Genomic DNA, 20,004 nt, shown 5'->3' with positions numbered 1-20,004 from the left:
TTTGGACACACCTTCTCATTCAATGCGTTTTCTTTATTTTCATGACTATTTACATTGTAGATTCTCACTGAAGGCATCAAAACTATGAATGAACACATGTGGAGTTATGTACTTAACAAAAAAGGTGAAATAACATGAAAACATGTTTTATATTCTAGTTTCTTCAAAATAGCCACCCTTTGCTCTGATTACTGCTTTGCACACTCTTGGCATTCTCTCCATGAGCTTCAAGAGGTAGTCACCTGAAATGGTTTTCCAACAGTCTTGAAGGAGTTCCCAGAGGTGTTTAGCACTTGTTGGCCCCTTTGCCTTCACTCTGCAGTCCAGCTCACCCCAAACCATCTCGATTGGGTTCAGGTCCGGTGACTGTGGAGGCCAGGTCATCTGCCGCAGCACTCCATCACTCTCCTTCTTGGTCAAATAGCCCTTACACAGCCTGGAGGTGTGTTTGGGGTCATTGTCCTGTTGAAAAATAAATGATCGTCCAACTAAACGCAAACCGGATGGGATGGCATGTCGCTGCAGGATGCTGTGGTAGCCATGCTGGTTCAGTGTGCCTTCAATTTTGAATAAATCCCCAACAGTGTCACCAGCAAAACACCCCCACACCATCACACTTCCTCCTCCATGCTTCACAGTGGGAACCAGGCATGTGGAATCCATCCGTTCACCTTTTCAGCGTCTCACAAAGACACGGCGGTTGGAACCAAAGATCTCAAATTTGGACTCATCAGACCAAAGCACAGATTTCCACTGGTCTAATGTCCATTCCTTGTGTTTCTTGGCCCAAACAAATCTCTTCTGCTTGTTGCCTCTCCTTAGCAGTGGTTTCCTAGCAACTATTTGACCATGAAGGCCTGATTCGCGCAGTCTCCTCTTAACAGTTGTTCTAGAGATGGGTCTGCTGCTAGAACTCTGTGTGGCATTCATCTGGTCTCTGATCTGAGCTGCTGTTAACTTGCAATTTCTGAGGCTGGTGACTCAGATGAACTTATCCTCAGAAGCAGAGGTGACTCTTGGTCTTCCTTTCCTGGGTTGGTCCTCATGTGTGCCAGTTTCGTTGTAGCGCTTGATGGTTTTTGCGACTCCACTTGGGGACACATTTAAAGTTTTTGCAATTTTCCGGACTGACTGACCTTCATTTCTTAAAGTAATGATGGCCACTCGTTTTTCTTTAGTTAGCTGATTGGTTCTTGCCATAATATGAATTTTAACAGTTGTCCAATAGGGCTGTCGGCTGTGTATTAACCTGACTTCTGCACAACACAACTGATGGTCCCAACCCCATTGATAAAGCAAGAAATTCCACTAATTAACCCTGATAAGGCACACCTGTGAAGTGGAAACCATTTCAGGTGACTACCTCTTGAAGCTCATGGAGAGAATGCCAAGAGTGTGCAAAGCAGTAATCAGAGCAAAGGGTGGCTATTTTGAAGAAACTAGGATATAAAACATGTTTTCAGTTATTTTACCTTTTTTTGTTAAGTACATAACTCCACATGTGTTCAGTCATAGTTTTGATGCCTTCAGTGAGAATCTACAATGTAAATAGTCATGAAAATAAAGAAAACGCATTGAATGAGAAGGTGTGTCCAAACTTTTGGCCTGTACTGTATATATTATGTAGCATGATGTATATCTGTATTTTGGGACTTCACTGAGTTTAATTTCACAGTCACCTCAGCCACACACCTCCTGGTCCATTCCTGCTGCATATTGTGAGCACATTCCAAGTGCACATTTGTGTCAAATTTAAAGAAATTCCATAAAAACTTGAGATATCACATTCACGAGAGTGAAACAGACAAGGTCACAGTGACTTTGACCTTTGACCACCAAAAAAATAATCAGGTCATCATTGAGTCCAAGTGGACGTTTGTGCCAAGTTTGAAAAAAATGTCCTCAAACTGTTCTTGAGATAGTGTTCAGGTTTGACCTTTGACCCTTGACCACCAAAATCTAATCAGTTGTTGAGTCCAAGTGAATGTTTGTGCCAAATTTGAAGAGTTCCCTTGCAGTGTTCTTGAGATATTGCATTAAGAAGATTGAGACAGACAAGGTCACAGTGACCTTGACCTTGGAGCTATGACCTTCAAAAACTGATCAATTTACCGTTGAGTCCAAGTGGACATTTGTGCCAAATGTGAAAAAATTCTCTTGAGGCGTTATTGAGATATCGCTTTCATTAGGATGGGACGTATGGACACACGGACAACTCGGAAACATAATGCCTCCGGCCACAGCTATCGCTGGTGTGGAGGCATAAAAACAAAATATTCAGAAAGACAAGCAACATGGTAACATCTCCCTCTATACATGTATGCATGCAAGAATATGTTTTTTTGAAACACTACCTCTGTATGAGACAGTGTCTCTCCTGACTCCTCACTCCTCCCCCACAGCTCCTGGAACAAGACGACCAACTGGACCACTCCCCCCACCACTGAAACACATCCTCCTGGGAGAAAACATACAACAGTCAGAAAAAACAACCCAATGTAGCATGTCATTTCCATTAGGGAGAGGCATGACATATCAAACTGCAGTTTGGGAGTTGGAGTTAGGCAGAATGATCAAACTCATGCTGAAAATTTAATATTAACCAGCCTTCATGAGTCAGACAAGAGAATGCTCTGAGGTGTAGCTGGTGTGTGTTGATGTCCTGTCCATGTTGTAAACTACCTATAACCTAAACCTAAACAGAGAATTTGATTGGTGGTCATATGCCACCTAGCAAGAAACTCTACGGACACGTCTGTCTGATTGTCCTTTGACACAGGCTTAAAATAGCCTTACCTGCAAAGATGAAGAGTCGTACATATCACAGTCAGACGCAAATTACATTTACATTACACATTTCAAAAGCGGGCCAGCTAAACAAATGAATAAGAGTGTGAGCATGATCACAGTACCTTGTTGCTTGTCTGTTTGACATTCTGACTTCCAGAGGTGTGTGATTGTAGATGGATGTTATGCTGCTCCACCCTCCCTTCACTTCTGTCCTGGCAGACATACAGCACATACACAGACACATACACATGAAGAGGGAACGTATTTACTCTGTGACCCTACATGTATCAGGGTGGATGGATGTACTGATATCTAAATATCAGCCCGTATATGCTATACTATATATGGACCTAATCATCATAAAATGGTGGCATTGTGTATTTCTGCAAACCATTGGTATGTTACATCTTCCTGTCATTGTGTAGCGGATACTATGAAACTTTATGTTTCAACAATGCTGTGTATGAGTGTGTGTATAGGTTTAGGCACATAAAAACACTTGGTCATGGGTGGGGAAAGATCATGTTATGGCTTAAAATACCCAGTTTGGGGACAGCTATGTCTCTGTAAACTGGAATTACTGCCTCGCAGTTGTATGCCTCCGTGCACCAGTTTCTCTTACAGTTTACAACCATGTCTGTGAAAACATGGACGCTTCACACCCATTGTCCCCCCTGACATCACAGAAGATCTATACAATCAGCACAGTTTCAAAGTGAACATCCAAGATTAGTGTCACCAATTCAGTATCTGACTGAATGTCTCCCCTTCTGCTCTTGAGATATGATGTTGAGTAATAGCCAGAAAAGTGTTTTTGCAGAACATTATGATGTCACGGTGAAGATAGCCTTTGAGCTTTTGGATATAAAATGTCATCACTTCATTTTTTTTTATCTTATGGCCAAAAACTTATTTTGTGAGGTCACACTGACCTTGACCTTTGAACTTCCACCACAAAATTCAAAATTCTAATAAGTTTATTCTTCAGCCCAAGTGGATGTTTGTGTCAAATTTAAAGAAATTCCATGAAGGTGTTGTTGAGATATCACGTTCACAGGAATGAAAAAAAATATTTCACATAGATTTGACCTATGACCACCAAAAACGAAAGAGTTCATCGCAATTGAAGATATTCCCTCAAGCTGTTCTTGAGATATCACTTTCACAAGAATAAGATGGATGCAAGATCACAGTGACCTTGATCTTAGTCTCTTGACCACCAAAATCTAATCAATTCATCCGAGAGTCCAAATCAAACTTTGCGCAAAATTTGAAGAAATTCACAGTCTTGAGATATTACATTTACATGAATGAGACAGACAAGGTCACAGTGACCTTGAAATTTGACCACCAAAAACTAATCAGTTCATTGTTGAGTCTAAGTGGATATTTGTGCCAAATTTGAACAAATTCCCTTGAGGCGTTCTTGAGATATCGTGTTTACAAGGATGGGACGGATGTACACACGGATGGATGGATGGACGGACGAATGAACAGCAGGGGTTAAAGCAAGAAAAAAATTTTGTGCCTGAAATGTGGAGCACAGAAGATTTGTGTGCCTGAAATCTGAAATCTTTTCCAGAGCAGGGGGCTTGATGTTGCAGTCACAAAATGAAGAAACAGAAATGTATGTGTTGCAAAGGAACGTGTTTATTATCAAAACGAACAAAAACATTATAGCTTTAGTCATTACTTTTCAGATTAAACTTTTATAGCATAATGAGTTTATAAATAAAGATTAAACTTTCAGTTGTCACCAGACTTTTTGACTTATAGCTCCTACATCTCTTTTTTGCCTTGGTGCTATTTATTTTTAGACGCTAAATCATAGGCTGTTTGCAAAATTGTATCGCGCTTGATGTGAATTAAACAGGCAGTTACGTCGAAATTTCGCCTCTGGGCAAGCATGTCATCATTGAACTTTAACCCCTGGAACAGACAGACAACTTGAAAACATAATGCCTCCAGCCATTACCGGCGCAGAGGCATAAAAGTTAACAATTTTTTGTGCCTTAACAGCCACTGGAAACACAGCGATAGGTCACAAAAGTAACCTTACCTAACCGTCTACAAGTTTAATATGCTGAACACTACACTTGTGATGAGCTTTCACTGAGTTGAGCAACAACACATTCCATTGAACCTGCACGTGAGGTAAAATATATTATTTCTATCTTGGCTAAGTACAACTGTGCAGAAAAGTAAGGACAGAGTTTGGAGTTTGACAAGAACCACATCTATTTCTATTCAGAATGCTAAGGAAAATTTCACTTTTTTATGTGATAAACTGGTTGTTGGTCAAAAAATGTGTTCCTTTGTGTAAAGATGTGAATCATGGTAGAATAAACGATGTTATTTTCAGCCCAGTTTCCTCTAAGCAGCCCCCCTGCTCACTGCCACCCATCCATTCAGCTGGCTCGTTTACAGTCAGCTGTTTCATTTTGATTTAGTCTTCTTGTTAACAGTCTTCACCCACTGGATAAATCTTGAATACTATTTTAAAGGAATACTTGAATATTAAGTTACAAAGGCTAAAACAGATTATAAACAGGATCAGATAGTTTCTGCAGGTTTGTTTGGATGAAACAACCTGAAGCTCTGTGAAATTGTCTATTAATAAATGTGACAATGTTTCACTTTTTTGGATAGCTACTATTCTAAGAGCTACAAAAAATGCAGCACAAAAAAAATCGGTTCATCATGTCATCAGTTAAACATTTGTATCTTGCTCAATGAAAACATGTACAATATGAAGGGTTCATCACTGGAGTCAGTGTTAAAATTTCACATCAGTAAGCATTTTGAATTTGAAAGGCTAGTGGTGGAGTCTTGACACAATGTATATCTCCAGGTGTGTATCAGAGTAACTGAAGTGTTAGTGAAATTAGAGTTAATGTAAAATTTTAAACTGACAAATCTGCACCACATCAAGCTAGAAGTGGACATTTGGTTTGCCATGTATCAGAAGGAATTGATTTGATTTCTCAGTAAGGTGGTATTTTTTACACAACACACACACACACAACAACAACACAAATATACACACACATCAAGGCTCAAAGTCCCACTGCTGTGTTGTCTCAATAGCATCCTAAGCAAGCCCACACAGGCTCCTTACTTTGTCAGATTAGCCTCTGGCTAATTTGACACATAAACACACACATCTCTACAGTGTTTGTGTGTGTGTACGCGGGCCTGTGTGTGTGTGTGTGTGTGTGTGTGTGTGTGTGTGTGTGTGTGCGCGCGTGAGTGCGCACATGCATGTGCATGTTTTGAATATTTGTATGATTCATGAGCAGAAACACTAAGGTGGTTTAAATCTTGTATATCTGATCGTTTTCAGTTTGTTCATGTTCATGATGAATCATCCTTACGTACTTAAGTTTTCCACACGGTTCTTTGCTCGGACCAATCCATGGAGCTTTATCCCTATCTTTATTCAAGAGAGTGGTCTATCAGTTTGAGAGCATTATTTATTGACTTCACGTTCAAAAACCCTACCCTCGCACTCAAATAGCCTCTGCTTGCGCTTGGATCTACTCTGTTTCAGCTCAAACTGTGTGCTCGCACTCAGTGTGTGCTTGCTTCAGCTTTTCTCCTCGCGCTCAAACTGTTTCTGTGCGCTCGTGGAATTTCTGCTCTCAGATTTCTGCCCTGCGCTTGGATTTTTTTGTGTAACAACCCTGTCAATATCCCCCAACCAATAGAATGCCAGATTTACTGTTGACCTATATATACATGTAGATATATATATATATATATATATATATATATATATATATAACTTGTTTCATTGAAAAATTGTGTAAAAAAGAGTAAACTGCTGTGGTGGTACGTTTTAATAAGGTTACCAATAAAGTACAAGATATTTAATAGTTGTCTATTTTTTTTATTACTGTATCGAAAAAAAACGAGCCGTGACTTGTGTACCGAGGTACGTACCGAACCGTGATTTTCGTGTACCGTTACACCCCTAGTCAGATGTCACAAATAGACACAACTTTATGTTTGATGGGATGATGCATTGCAACAACACCAGTGCATTTTCATGGTTCAGTACACCATAATCAATTTTTACAGTGTCTTACTGTAATATGTACAGTAAGATACTATGTACGCGCCTATACTATGTTACTGTAAATAGCAAAGGAAAGTGGGAAAATACTTCTTTACTTTTACTTTTACTTTTTACTTTTTTTCTCTACTGTAAATCAATTTGACAGTTGATTACAATACTGCAGTTAAAAAACAGTAATAGCACTGTAAATGAAAATACTGTTATGATACTGTAAATGAAAATACTGTAATAATATGTAAATGAAAGTATATCAGTGCTGCTGTTAATGAAAATACAGTAATGACACTAAGAATTAAAATGTAGAAATAAAATTGTAAAAATTAACAGTAACTACCTGGCATCCAGCTGCTAGTAACTACTTTACAGCAACCTTTTTACAGTGTGACTAAACAAAGGGCTGGAGATTAGCCGTGCAAAGTGTTTGTTGGACTGGAAATATTTAAAACACTTCGGTGTACAAAAAGCATGCTTACATTTCTTCCTGAGTAAGGTTTTGGGCTTTGCTATCAAATCAGGATGTGGTGATGTGGTATGGCAATGGAAACTCTTTTATGTTAACCTGTATTGTTACCATATCCCCTCAATGTAATTTCCCTACAGCCTTCCTGTGCTGGAATAAGATACAGTGGTGACTGACACTGCTAAATAGCCTGTCCTGTATGTTTACATTTACAACAGAAATAAAAATACAAATAACCATTTATGACTGTGTTTATGAATCAACTATCAAGAATATTCAGTATTAATATTCACAGTTCAAACACAAAAATTCAATTCAACTCCGGCGGCAGGATTTTGAAGAGGCTAAAGGTATGGAGTACAGCCAAGCAGATATTGGCATGGCAATTTGATAATATTAGCTTATCACAGATACAGCTATATTCACATATATGTACAGAAATACTAAATCTAAAATATATTAAAGGTAATTTAGAAATAGTGTCACTGTTAATAGTTTGTCCACCAGGCAGTACTGACAAGTTTATTTTTCAACTGTAAAATGTCCTGCTCAAGGTGTCTGTCACTGTTCTAACCACTAAAGGTCCAGGGTGTAGGATGAAATATAATATAATGAGTATGTTTAGTGTATAATGAACTGAAAATGTGAATTGTTGTGTTCCCCTTACCTTAGAATGAGCCATTTGTATCTACATAGGGAGCGGGTATGTTTCTACAGTAGCCCAGAATGGAAACCAAACACTGGCTCCAGATAGGGTCATTTGTGTTTTTGCATCACCCACTGTACTAACAAGCCCAAAAGCAATGAGCAACGCCAGAGTTACACTGACATGTAACGTGAAACTACTTAATTCAGCGTTTCTAGCTGTTCTAAACATCTAGTCCCTTTGTTTTGAAGAGGAGGGGACCGCTGTGGATAATTCAGTTTCTGGCAAAAACTACCTAAATGTCTGGATCTTATGTTATCAGAGAAAAAAGGTGACCACACATTAGCATGTGTTGGACAAGCCGCCCACACCAACATTACAAACTGCACTGGAAATACATGGATTTAAAACGTGAAACTACGTTATTCAGTGGTTTGTTTTGTAAAAAGGAAGAGACCTCTGCGGATAACCTCTCTTACGGTAAAAACCTCTTGACCATCTGGATCAGAGAAAGGTGAGCACACTAACTTATGAAAGAAAAGGGGTGAGCACACAACAGTATGTTGTGGGCAAGCCACCCGTCTCTGAGATGCCAAACAGCGTCAGAGATACACTGATTGGTAACGTGAAACTGCTTTATTCAGTGTTCTTACAGGTGTGAATCACCTGGTCTGTTTGTTTTAGAGAGGAGGAGACCTCTGTGGATAATTCAGCTCCCAGTAAAAACCTCCTGAACAATGAACACTGCAGGAATTCTGGTTGAGAGAAGTTTTAGCAGGTTGCAATCTGCAATTCACCACTGAGCGCCACTAAATCCCCTGAAATCTTACACTTCACCTTTAAGACATCTCACTTAAATGTTTACTTATGGGTTTAAGATTTTTTTTTTTTTTTAATAATTTGGTATATTTTTTTATCAGATTTCTCATCTCAAATATCTGCCTCATTCTTGGCCTAAAAACTCCCATTATCAGTCAGGCTCCAATATGGAGTCTACTTTGACTGTCCAGGCACAAGGTCAGAATACCTATGTGAAAATGTCACTGTCCCTTAAATTTATCAATTTTTTAGCAATATTCCTTAATTATAAAGCAAGATTGGGCTGGTTTGCTAAAGTGGCTCTCAGACATCAGACTTGAATCAAAAAAGCCTACATATATTTATGATATGGTTATGGTAATTTACAAACAGTGTCACTGTTACATAGTTTGTCCACCAGTCAGCACTGGCAAATTTATTTTTCATCTGTTTAATGTCCTGCTCAATGTGTCTGTCAGTATTCTTTAATAACCGAACTTAAGGCATCTCATGAAATGTTTGTTTAAATGCTAAGTTTTTATAAAATTACATATTTTGTCAGATTTCATTCATTCATTCATTCATCTTCTAACCGCTTCATCCTCTTGAGGGTCCTATCCCAGCTGACATTGGGCGAGAGGCAGGGTACACCCTGGACAGGTCGCCAGACTATCGCAGGGCTGACACATAGAGACAAACAACCATTCACGCTCACATTCACACCTACGGACAATTTAGAGTTACCAATTATCCTAGTCCCCAATCTGCATGTCTTTGGACTGTGGGAGGAAGCCGGAGTGCCCAGAGAGAACCCACGCTGACACGGGGAGAACATGCAAACTCCGCACAGAAGGGCTCCCACGCCCGGGATCGAACCGGCAACCCTCTTGCTGTGAGGCGAGAGTGCTAACCACCACACCACCGTGCCGCCCATTTTGTCAGATTTCTCATCTCAAATATTAAATATCATTATCAGCCTGAAAACTCATATTATCAGTCAAGTTCCAATATGGAGTCCACTTTGACTGTCCAAGCGCAAGGCCAGGAATACAAATTTGAAAATGTTCCTTAAAATCCATCACTTTTTCTTTATTACAAAGTAAGATTGAGCTGGTTTGCTAAAGTGGCTCTTGGATATTAGATTTGATTTAAAAAAAAAAAAAAAAAAAAGCGCACTTACATTTTTCACAAATACGAACACATTTTAATATGTGCATACATATGGTATGTCAGTAATATACCTTGAAAGCTTAGTGCAGTGCACACAGCCATTACAGTACCTGCTCATAAGTGCTAATAAAGTAAATGGCAGGCAGCATGAGAGGGCCATGGGTGGCATGTCCAATGACATAGCAGGCTATATATTTTCCCAGACTGACAAATAGTTTACCATCTCAGTGATACACAGTTGCAATTCATCTCTCCATGTCTTGAAAGGAAAACTAATGACTGCTGTTTTAAACTAAGAGATGTTAACACAATAAATCCAAACCTTAAAATAGAAGGCATTACCTCACTGTTGCTATGGTGCATTCCGTTTGTGTGTAATAATGTGCAAAGACTTCTTTGGCATCGTTGGAAGACAATGTCTTTCAATAGTCTGCCAAAAAAAACATTTTAGATGTCATGCCAGTTGTTGTGTGCACTACACAACTTTCCTTTTCTACTGCTGCCATCAATTTGATGTGACTTTATGTGTAGTCAATTTAATCCACACATCTCAGTTTCAAATCCAGAAACCCAGACCTCTTTTAAGTGCACTACACAGTATGTGTTTTTCTTTCATTGGCAAGAATGAATGGACTGAATGATAAACACAGTGCTAACCAGACAAATAAGGGCCATTTTATCAGCTATCTGTGGGGCATTAATGTTCAGTCCATTCATGTGCATAGAAACCAAGCAGTGTTTATGGTTTAGAAGAACTGTGAGTTTTGTTCAGAAAAAGAGTTTGCAAACAATGGTTTACACAGCCTTTGGTAATGCATCTGTTTAGAGTTTCAACCATGAGACCCCAAGGCACTCTGATAGGCTCACTGCTGGCTGTCACCATGTTGTCGTCCTTACTTAATTTAACACTGTGTAAGCCTTTTGGTCAGGCAGAAGATCAATAGGTTAGTTTGTTAGTCACCCTGCTGGTCATTTAGCCCACAGTGAAGAATGTAGTCAAATGGTCAGTGATGTCACGTTCAAACATTAAGGCAGAAATGTTGTTCATCCTGCAATTGCTGGCCAAAAGGTTGAGACAGTTCATGTTCATTTGACAGGCTAAATTACTGAACCACTTATCCTCTGCCACAACAATATAACAAGGAGAGCTATAGTTAAATATTTCCTTTAGGGGATATTAGCAAGGATAAAATAAATAGTGAAGCACTATATGTGAACCAAAGCTGTTACTGCAAATATCATTGGTTGTGATACTGACAAAACTGCTATTTTTTCTGTGTGGCTGTTCCTCCATCTATACTGCAATAAGCTGTATCTCAATAAGTTAATGTTAGATGCAACTTAGAGACCATATTACCAAAATGTTTAATTTACAAGTGTGCTCAACAAGAGCAGTAGATAAAAATTCTCTGAAAATCAAGTATACTGCTTACACTCCCACAGTTCTGAATGGAGTAACAGGAGCACTGGAGACAATCACAAGTACACAAGTCTTTGTAACATAATGTGAAAATTTGAGTTAACAGACAGCACACAAAGAACGCTGAAGAGACTCTCCAAAAAGGGGGAGGCAAGTCAAATTGTCTTCTAAGTGCTGAGGGAGGACTTACTTTGGCATAGGGGAGGGGCATACAAATCTAAATGTATTTTGTATGTAGGCTATTTTGTGGCAGATTTTTTTTAAGAAAACAACACAGCAGGTTTGAAAGGAATGATTTCTTTAAAAATGACACCATTTATCATAGCCAGACACTGTAAAACAGAAATTATTGTTGAATTCTCAAATTTCCTACAGTCCTTGGACACATCATGTGTGACACTCGCTTCTGTCAGAAAAAAACGTAACCAAATCTGGCTTAAAATAGCGATATTTCACCAAATCACTTTACATCTCAGAAATATGGCCATAAACAAACCACATTTGCACGAGCTAACCGGCATGTGGGACAAGTGTGAAAAACCGAGGCTTTTTTCAACTCCAGGATTTGTCTTAACTTTCAAACATCAGAGGGTAAGCTTTAAAAATCGAATAACTAGGCTAATTTATGATGGAGGGATGGTCGTGTATTTTGCACTAGTCACTCAGGGAGACTCAAGGGAAAATATTTGTAGCTTCAGGGAGTCAAAATAAAAAAAAATAAAGTCACACCCTAGCCAACCGACAAGTAAAGAACAGTCCCATGGGATCTTAAATAAACCTGTTATTCACATGATTTGCAACCATCTACCTAAATGATAAAACACTAATATTTGCGTGCACTGCTTGGATGAAGTGGTCAAGTTCAACAAAGCTGCTGTTTTTAGCTATACCATAAACAAACGGGCAAGTTGAATTGGGAGAAGCAGAATGACAGTTCAAACATCGAACCCCTCTGGGAAAGTATTTTAGTCTGGTTCTTCAGATAAACCACACAGTATAACAGGTCACACTCATCTGTTGTGGACAAAGCGTACACCATAAACCATTTATAATTTACATGATGTATGTCATTGTACTGCTGCCCTGTTTGTCGTCTAATGTAAACATGTTAGACAGCCGTTTTCCAAGTCGTTACCGTTAATTCCTTGATGCAACATATGCACCCATGCATCCCACTAATTCAACAAAGTATCAACTTTTCTAGGAGGCTCGCCGAAGGGGAACAGTGACATTCCCGCATTTGGAAACAGTTAGCTTACCTTCACAACACAAAACACTATGGTTATATGGGTTCTCGAAGCCCGAGCTACTTTAGAGACTGAAATTTAATTCAGACATTATCGCTGAGTCGATTACATCTTAGCCGAATTGAAAATGACTCCAAGAATTAGGCTAATTTATATGGTGAAACTAGACAGTGCCCTTGACGATAAGCAAGACAGAGTCAAAGTGACAGACTTATGTGTAACTACTCTCCACTAGAGCAAACTCCCCAGTCCCCCCTTCATAACGTTTAACCATTTTGCAAATGCATACAGATTTGTGAGATGAACAAACGGCTATTCCGCGAGCTATTTACCTTAACGGACCAGTTGTTCGTTAGCGGGAGAACCGGGAGGTGTAGTAGGAGAAAGGAGCAAACCGGGAGAGCTAAGCCTCCGTTACCGAACATGGTTCATTCATGTCATGGACCGACTACACTTCCCCTCCCCTTACGTCGGCTCCCCTCCTCACTCCTCTCCCTCTGCCCTCCTTCCTCCTCCCATTTCGACCCCCTTTTGATGTAGCTACGCCTTCTGCTCTCGCTCGCGCCCACACCCCTAGGTACGCGCGTACACACGGACACCATACCCCCACTTCGGTCTCAGTCTTGACATCCACATGATGTTTCAGCTTCAGTTGTTTCGGGATGGTATTTTGAAATTCATATAAGTGTCCTGAACATAATTTGTACAGTTTTTTAAGTTATATTACAGGCTATAGGACTATAGTAGGCCTACATGATATGGGGTGAATACTAGTAAAGTGGGACACTTCCTGATCATTTGTCAATGTTAATTATAATCCAAATGTCTTAGCTCTTCATACCATACTATTCTAAATAGCTTAAGAGCTCTGCTATACTATACAGAAGAAAAATGAAAGAAAGACAGACAGGATGGATGATCCTTCCTCAAACACACAGTGACCAAAACCACATTTTACCCAGCCCGACTGTCAAAGCAGAACACCTTTATTGGCAAACTGAGATAGGCTACTTCAAACACAGGACATTTACATTCACCAACCTGGGGTACGTCCCAAGTCTCTTAATTTTATACTGCTAACTCCTAACTCCTTACTTGAACCGGAAGTCCTTTGAGGTCCACCATCTTTAAGGTCGTCTCATGTCTCTTATTCCTGCCAGTAAGGAGTTCGCGTTAGGAGTTAGGAGGGATCTGTTAGGTGCAATGAGTAAGGTAACACGAGAGGTTCCTAACAGGAAGTCTTTTTCAGCTTGAGGCCCTGATGTATAAATACCCGCCCCCTGCATCTGGCTCATTTGAACGAGATGGCAGCGCAAGTGTACCCTTTACATGCATTCTTTGCAATGAAACGCTGTAATTCACATGCCTACGTGACTACAAAGAGTAACGTTAATGATATTTCGTGCAAGATTGTCATGTTGTAATTAAGTTTATTTCATTCACAACCCATTGCGTTGTTCAGCGGACTGTCAGTGATGTGTGGCTGTTAAATGTGCAGGTGCTCATGTCCAGAACCACACGTGTTGTTATAACACCACGCACACACGCACACACACACACACATTTGCCCATCATTAATTGTCCTGCGTGTCATGTGAGTGGAATAATGTTTAATAGGCTGTAGGTAATATTAATTATTAATATTAATATTAATTGATATTATTACTTTCATTAACGTTGTTGTTAGCTACTGTCATTACTGTCTGTCCTGCATCTCTCTCTGTCTCTCTCGCTGTCTCTCTTTATGTCTCACTGTGTCATACGGATTACTGTTAATTCATTATGTTGATCTGTTCTGCACGACATCTATTGCACGTCTGTCCGTCCTGGAAGAGGGATCCCTCCTCAGCTGCTCTTCCTGAGCTTTCTACCGTTTTTTCCGCCCGTTAAAGAGTTTTGGGGGGAGTTTTTCCTTATCCGCTGTGTGGGTCCTAAGGTCAGAGGGATGTAGTATGCTGTAAAGCCCTGTGACGCAAATTGTGATTTGTGATACTGGGCTTTATAAATAAAATTGAATTGACTGAGGTAGACTGACAGGTCTGATATGTCTTATTCACTCAGCAGCTGACTTGTTGAACGAGTGGATTTAATAATAGTGATAATAATGATGATAATAATAATAAATAATGATGCTCATCACAGTGACAGTGGCAGGGCTACAGATCATTCTTTAACTGTGACAAACTTCGGCAAATGACTCAATAACAATGGTAATACATGCAAAAGTGTGTTACCAAAGTCATGACGGCAGGTGGGTTGGGGGTTACGGCTTTGATCAGCGAATATAATGTGACTTGGGATGTACACCAAAAGCTGGCTCCGTTATGGAGCAGATCCAGCTGTTGCGCCGTCATCATAAAAGGACATCGCTTTACGTGATGCTTCAGAGTAAGGCCATCTCATGTCTCTTAATCAGCAATCCTCGCTCCTCACTCCTAACTCCTGACTCCTTGCATGTTTTCCTAAGTGGGAGGGACTAAACAGTTAGGTAAGGAGGCTAGGTTAGATGGTTAGCAGTAATTTTAAGGGACTTGGGACGCACCCCTGGTCTCACTCCAAAGCCGTCAAAAGCTGGTGCTTGGTCAGTGACTTCTCGCGTCGGACACAGACGAACTAGGCCAACCATAAGATTGTAAAGCCAAACCCTGCTCTTTTTTCCTAAACCCTACCACGTGTGTGTGTTGGCTAAACGTAACCACGTGTTTATTACTGAAGGGAAAAAAATGTGTGTTTATTTTGAAAGACACTGTATGCAAACTTTACATTTCCTGTGAAAACATAAGTGTATTTTGAATACTGACAATCAGTAACAGGCTGAAGTTGACACTGCATCCCAGAACGGATGGTTACAGGAGGTAACCGTGGTTCTATGAATTGTCACAAACTGGCTCAGTGTATGTGACAAGAAGGGAGTCCACACAAAAGATTTACTTAAAACAAGCCAAATTTATTAAACTAAAATTAACTGAAGTAATCAATGGAGTGTGTAAGTCAGCAAAGTCAATCATGAAAGCCATGCATGGGTGAGTGTCAGGTGTGTTGTGGAGGTGTTGAAGGTGAAGGTTGAAGGGTTAAATTTGACCTGCTTTCACACAACTGACTTGAGGCTAAGTTCAGCGAGGATAACCAACATATTCCAGCTTAATCCCTTATCTTGGTTTTGTGAAATATCCCTCAGGTCACACTTACTAGCTAATTGATCTCAAACCTAGTCTTCAGACAGATACTGGTGGTGGGAACTTATGCACTGGTTCCACCGGAACCCAAAAGGCAACCAGAAACTGGCAATCCTCAGGAAACCAGGGAAATGCTCCCAAGACAATGTCTTCAACCACATTCTCTGCCACACTAAGTGAAAACAACAAACTGGTTGATCTCCTGTTGAGATGAACCACTTCAACCTATAGAGGGGATGCCTGGCTCCTTCAACTAATGTGGCTATATTCACCAGTTACATGCACCAGTACTTTTTTTTCCAAATTCCAAACATGGGTTTACAATCAAAGAAAGGGTGGACAAATGATGCTCCCTTCCAACATCCACCAAAATGAACTACAAAGAACTAAACAAACAAAAATTGTGTGATACTCCCAAAGGTCTCAATCACAATGCTAATACCAAAACACTATAAAGTGTACTCCTCAAAAGTGCTTAACCTCAATTTAGCATTAACAAACTACAAGTCACAAACCAGATTGATCATATATAACAAATCAAGCCTAATGTGTAACACTAAGGCAAGATTTAGCCTTACCAAACGGATCCGACAAGCCCCTATTTGTCACAAACGGATCCTGGATGAGCCCCCATTGATCACAAACTGGCTCAGTGTATGTGACAAGAAGGGAGTCCACACAAAAGATTTACTTAAAACAAGCTGAATTTATTAAACTCAAATTAACTTTAGTAATCAATGGAGTGTGTAGGTCAGCAAAGTCAGTCATGAAAGCCATGCATGGGTGAGTGTCAGGTGTGCTTTGGAGGTGTTGAAGGTGCAAACCAAAACCAATGATGCTCAGTGAATGTCTGCTGAAAGGAAGGGAGATACCAAGTGAACAGATTAGGCAGCTTTTATAGTTTGGAAGCCCAGGTGAGTCTAATCAAGGTAACGACCCTCCCGTGTCAGCCAACTGCCTGATGAGGCTGGCTGAAACATTCTTAAAGACAGTGGGAGGGGCGTCACAGAATGAAGGTCAACACACCACCGTATGGGTCACTCTCTCCGAGGTTGTGCTGTTTCAGGAGATAATTAGTAAATTAACACCTCCGCCCTTTGGGTGCAATCAGAGCTTACTAATACAGCTGTGCGATCACCCGCCCAGTCTCTTTTCTCTGGTAGTGGCCAAACCAGCCTACTGAATGACAATGCAAGCTGGCGTGTTGACCTTCATTCATAGAACCACGGTTACCTTCTGTAACCATCCGTTTTATTTCTAATCAGGTCAACACGCCACCGTATGGGTCAACTGAATAGCAAATAAGGTCAGGCAGGAGGTGTAATGAGGCTGAAAACACTCAGGACAACAGTTCACTGATCAGAACACACTTTTTTTTTATTGAAGAAAAATAAAACCTCGGGGCACAACAGCCAAGACCATGAAGGTCAACAAGAAAACACCGTCCACCTTTTCTGTTCCCCTTTTTATGAACAGAATAAGGCCCATAACAAACACAACCACCAGGTGAATACCAACCCTGAAGCCATGACCCAGCATGGCAGGGACCACACACCTCAGAGGCTATTGATGAGCCAACATTTAGCCTGTAGAACCTTGCAAATGTCCCAGAAGAGGCCCAACTGGCTGCCGCACAAAGGGAGCCTCCTTGAAGAGTGCCCAAGAGGTGGCCATCCCTCTGGTGGAGTGGGCCACCACCCCCCCAGGGGGAGGGACTCCAGCACTGTCATAGGCCAGAGCTATGGCCTAGACAACCCTGCGGGCCAACCGCTGCTTGGACAGAGCATGGCCCAGCCTGGCTCCCCCATAGCAGACAAAGAGCCGGTCAGTCTGTCTAACTGGAACTGTACAGGCGAAGTGCACCCTCAGGGACTGAACTGGACAGAGCAAGTGTAACTGAGCTGCCTCCACCGAGTCATGTGGTGGAATATGAAAGGGCTCCAGAACCAAGGGCTGCACCACGAAAGATCGAGGGAGCACCTTAGCTAAGAAGGCTGGATTTGGCAGGAGAGAGATGGCAGAGCCCACCTCACCCAACATCAGACAGGATGGATGCACAGACAGGGCATGCAGTTCAGAGACACGCTTCACTGAAGACATGGCAAGAAGAAAAGCCATTTTGAGGGAAAGAAGCTCCAGCCTCAAACTGGACAAAGGCTCAAAAGGAGACTCCGACAGAGCCTGCAACACCAACTGCAAATCCCATGACGGGACCATGGGAGACTGTGATGGCCGGATACACCTAGCCCCCTTCAAAAACTGGCCAGGAAGGGGCTGCGAGCCCATCGTCCCACCCTCAATAGGGATGTGACGGTCAGATATGGCCGCCACATAGTCCCTCAAGGTGGATTCAGTCAGCCCTCTCTCCAACAGTGACTGCAAAAACAAGAGGACCCCTTGTGTCCCACAAGAGGCCGGGTTCCAGCCTTTCTCTGCACACCACTGGCAAAACCTTTTCAATCTGCCAGCATAAAGAACCCTGGTAGAGGGAGCTCTAGCCGCCTGCAGGGTAGCCATAACAGTAGGACTCAAGCCGCAGGGCGGCTCCCCTCCAAGGGCCAGACATGCAGTATATAAATCCCCGGATTCTGGTGCCAGAGCTGTCCTTGAGCCTGCGACAACATGTCCGGTCTGACTCCAGTCAATCCAGTCTCCAGTCTGGGGCCACAAGCGGAATCCTGGCCTCCATCATCTCCATCTTGGCCAGTACAGTCGTATGAGTGGAAAGGGGGGAACACATACAACATGGCCTGGGGCCACCGGCCCGCCAGACCGCCTACCCCCAAACGTCCCCGCCGGACCTGCTATGGAGTACCACAGCGGGCAATGGGTGGTCTCCTGTGAGGCAAAGAGGTCTACCTGGGCCTCTCCGAACCGAGCCCAAATGGCATCCACAATCTGCGGGTGAAGCCGCCACTCCCCTGGCAGGGGGCCGCCCCTGGACAGGAGATCTGCCACTACATTCACTAGTCATTTGCTCACTAGTAGATGGCTTTCAGGGACACACCTTGAGCATGAACTCGAGCATGAGCAGGATTTTGTGGGCCAAGTCGTGCAGGGACCATGACCGCAGACCCCCTTAGTGGTTGATGTAAGCAACCACGGTTGAATTGTCGGTCCGGACCAACACATGCTTCCCCTGAATTACTGGAAGGTAATATACCAAGGCCCGAAACACTGCCTCCAGTTCGAGCAAGTTGATGTGAGTCCCTCTCCAAAAGGGACCCCACCGGCCCCGGGCCGGGTGGTTCTCCCATAGGGCCCCCTAGCCTGCCTCTGAGGCATCTGTAGTTATGGTCACCTTTGAGCACACTGGGCCCAGTGGAACTCCTTCCCTGAGGCCCAGGGCAGTGGTCCACCATGCAACTGCTGGAAGACAAATCAATGACACCGGGATAGTCCTCAGGCCATCCCTGTGGGGGCTCACCTTGTGCCTGGCAAGCCAATGCTGCAGAGGCCGCATGTGAAGCAACCCTAGGGGCACCACCTGGGATGCTGCTGCCATGAGGCCCAACAGCCTCCGGCCACACTTCACTATGATGTGCTTGCCTACAGTTAACTGTGACAAGCTGTCCATCATCACTGCTGTCCTTTTCAAGGTCAGGACAGCTCTCATTAAAGTCGAATCCAGAACCAAACCTAAATATTCTACCCGCCGTGATGAAACAAGGCAACTCTTCTCCCTGTTCAAAGCCAGCCCCAGGTTCTTGAGGTGGCTCAACACCTTCACAGTGTCAAGCCAGGCCTGTTGTTCTGCTGGGGAGTAAACCAACCAATCGTCCAGGTAATTTAAGATATAAATGTCCTGACGATGGAGAGGGGCCAGCGCTGCCTCCATGCACTTTGTGAAGGTGCGAGGGGACAAGGACAGGCTGAACAGGAGGACGGTGCACTCATATGCATTGCCTTGAAAGAAAAAATGGAGGTACTTCCTGTGGTCTCCGTGTATAGGAATGTGGAAGTACGCATCGCGCAGGTCCACGGTAGTGAACCAGTCCTCACACCTCATAGATGACAGATGGCGTGATAGACCAAGCATACGGAAGGGCAGGTGTTTTAGGAAGTGGTTGAACCCTTTCAGGTTCAAGATAGGACGGAGGCTGCCGTCCTTCTTTGGAACCAAAAAGCAGGTTGAATAAAACCCTTGGTGCGCCTCGCTGCTGGGGACGGGTGTTATTGCCCCCTTCTGCAGAAGGGCCACGACCTCTACCACAAAGGA

General features: G+C 42.3%; 1 protein-coding gene across 2 annotated transcripts in view; it reads right to left on the bottom strand.

Annotated features, from left to right (window-relative positions):
- The window catches only part of si:ch211-267e7.3 (ADAMTS-like protein 2), a 77,533-nt gene extending 64,478 nt beyond the window's left edge, over positions 1–13,055 (bottom strand). For both annotated transcript variants that reach the window (XM_049599379.1, XM_049599380.1), the window contains exons 1-3: positions 12,942–13,055; positions 2,913–3,002; positions 2,355–2,458 (exon numbers count right to left, since the gene is read on the bottom strand). In XM_049599379.1, the coding sequence (XP_049455336.1) occupies positions 2,355–2,458; positions 2,913–3,002; positions 12,942–13,034 (287 nt within the window). In that variant the 5' untranslated portion in view covers positions 13,035–13,055. The remainder of the gene's footprint in view (positions 1–2,354; positions 2,459–2,912; positions 3,003–12,941) is intronic.
- Positions 13,056–20,004: the final 6,949 nt, after the last annotated feature.

Source organism: Epinephelus fuscoguttatus, linkage group LG15 (assembly GCF_011397635.1).
Source record: "Epinephelus fuscoguttatus linkage group LG15, E.fuscoguttatus.final_Chr_v1".
In the NCBI taxonomy this organism is placed as follows: domain Eukaryota; kingdom Metazoa; phylum Chordata; class Actinopteri; order Perciformes; family Serranidae; genus Epinephelus; species Epinephelus fuscoguttatus.
The sequence above is the reverse complement of the archived record's forward strand: the minus strand, read 5'-3'. Positions and strand labels throughout refer to the sequence as shown.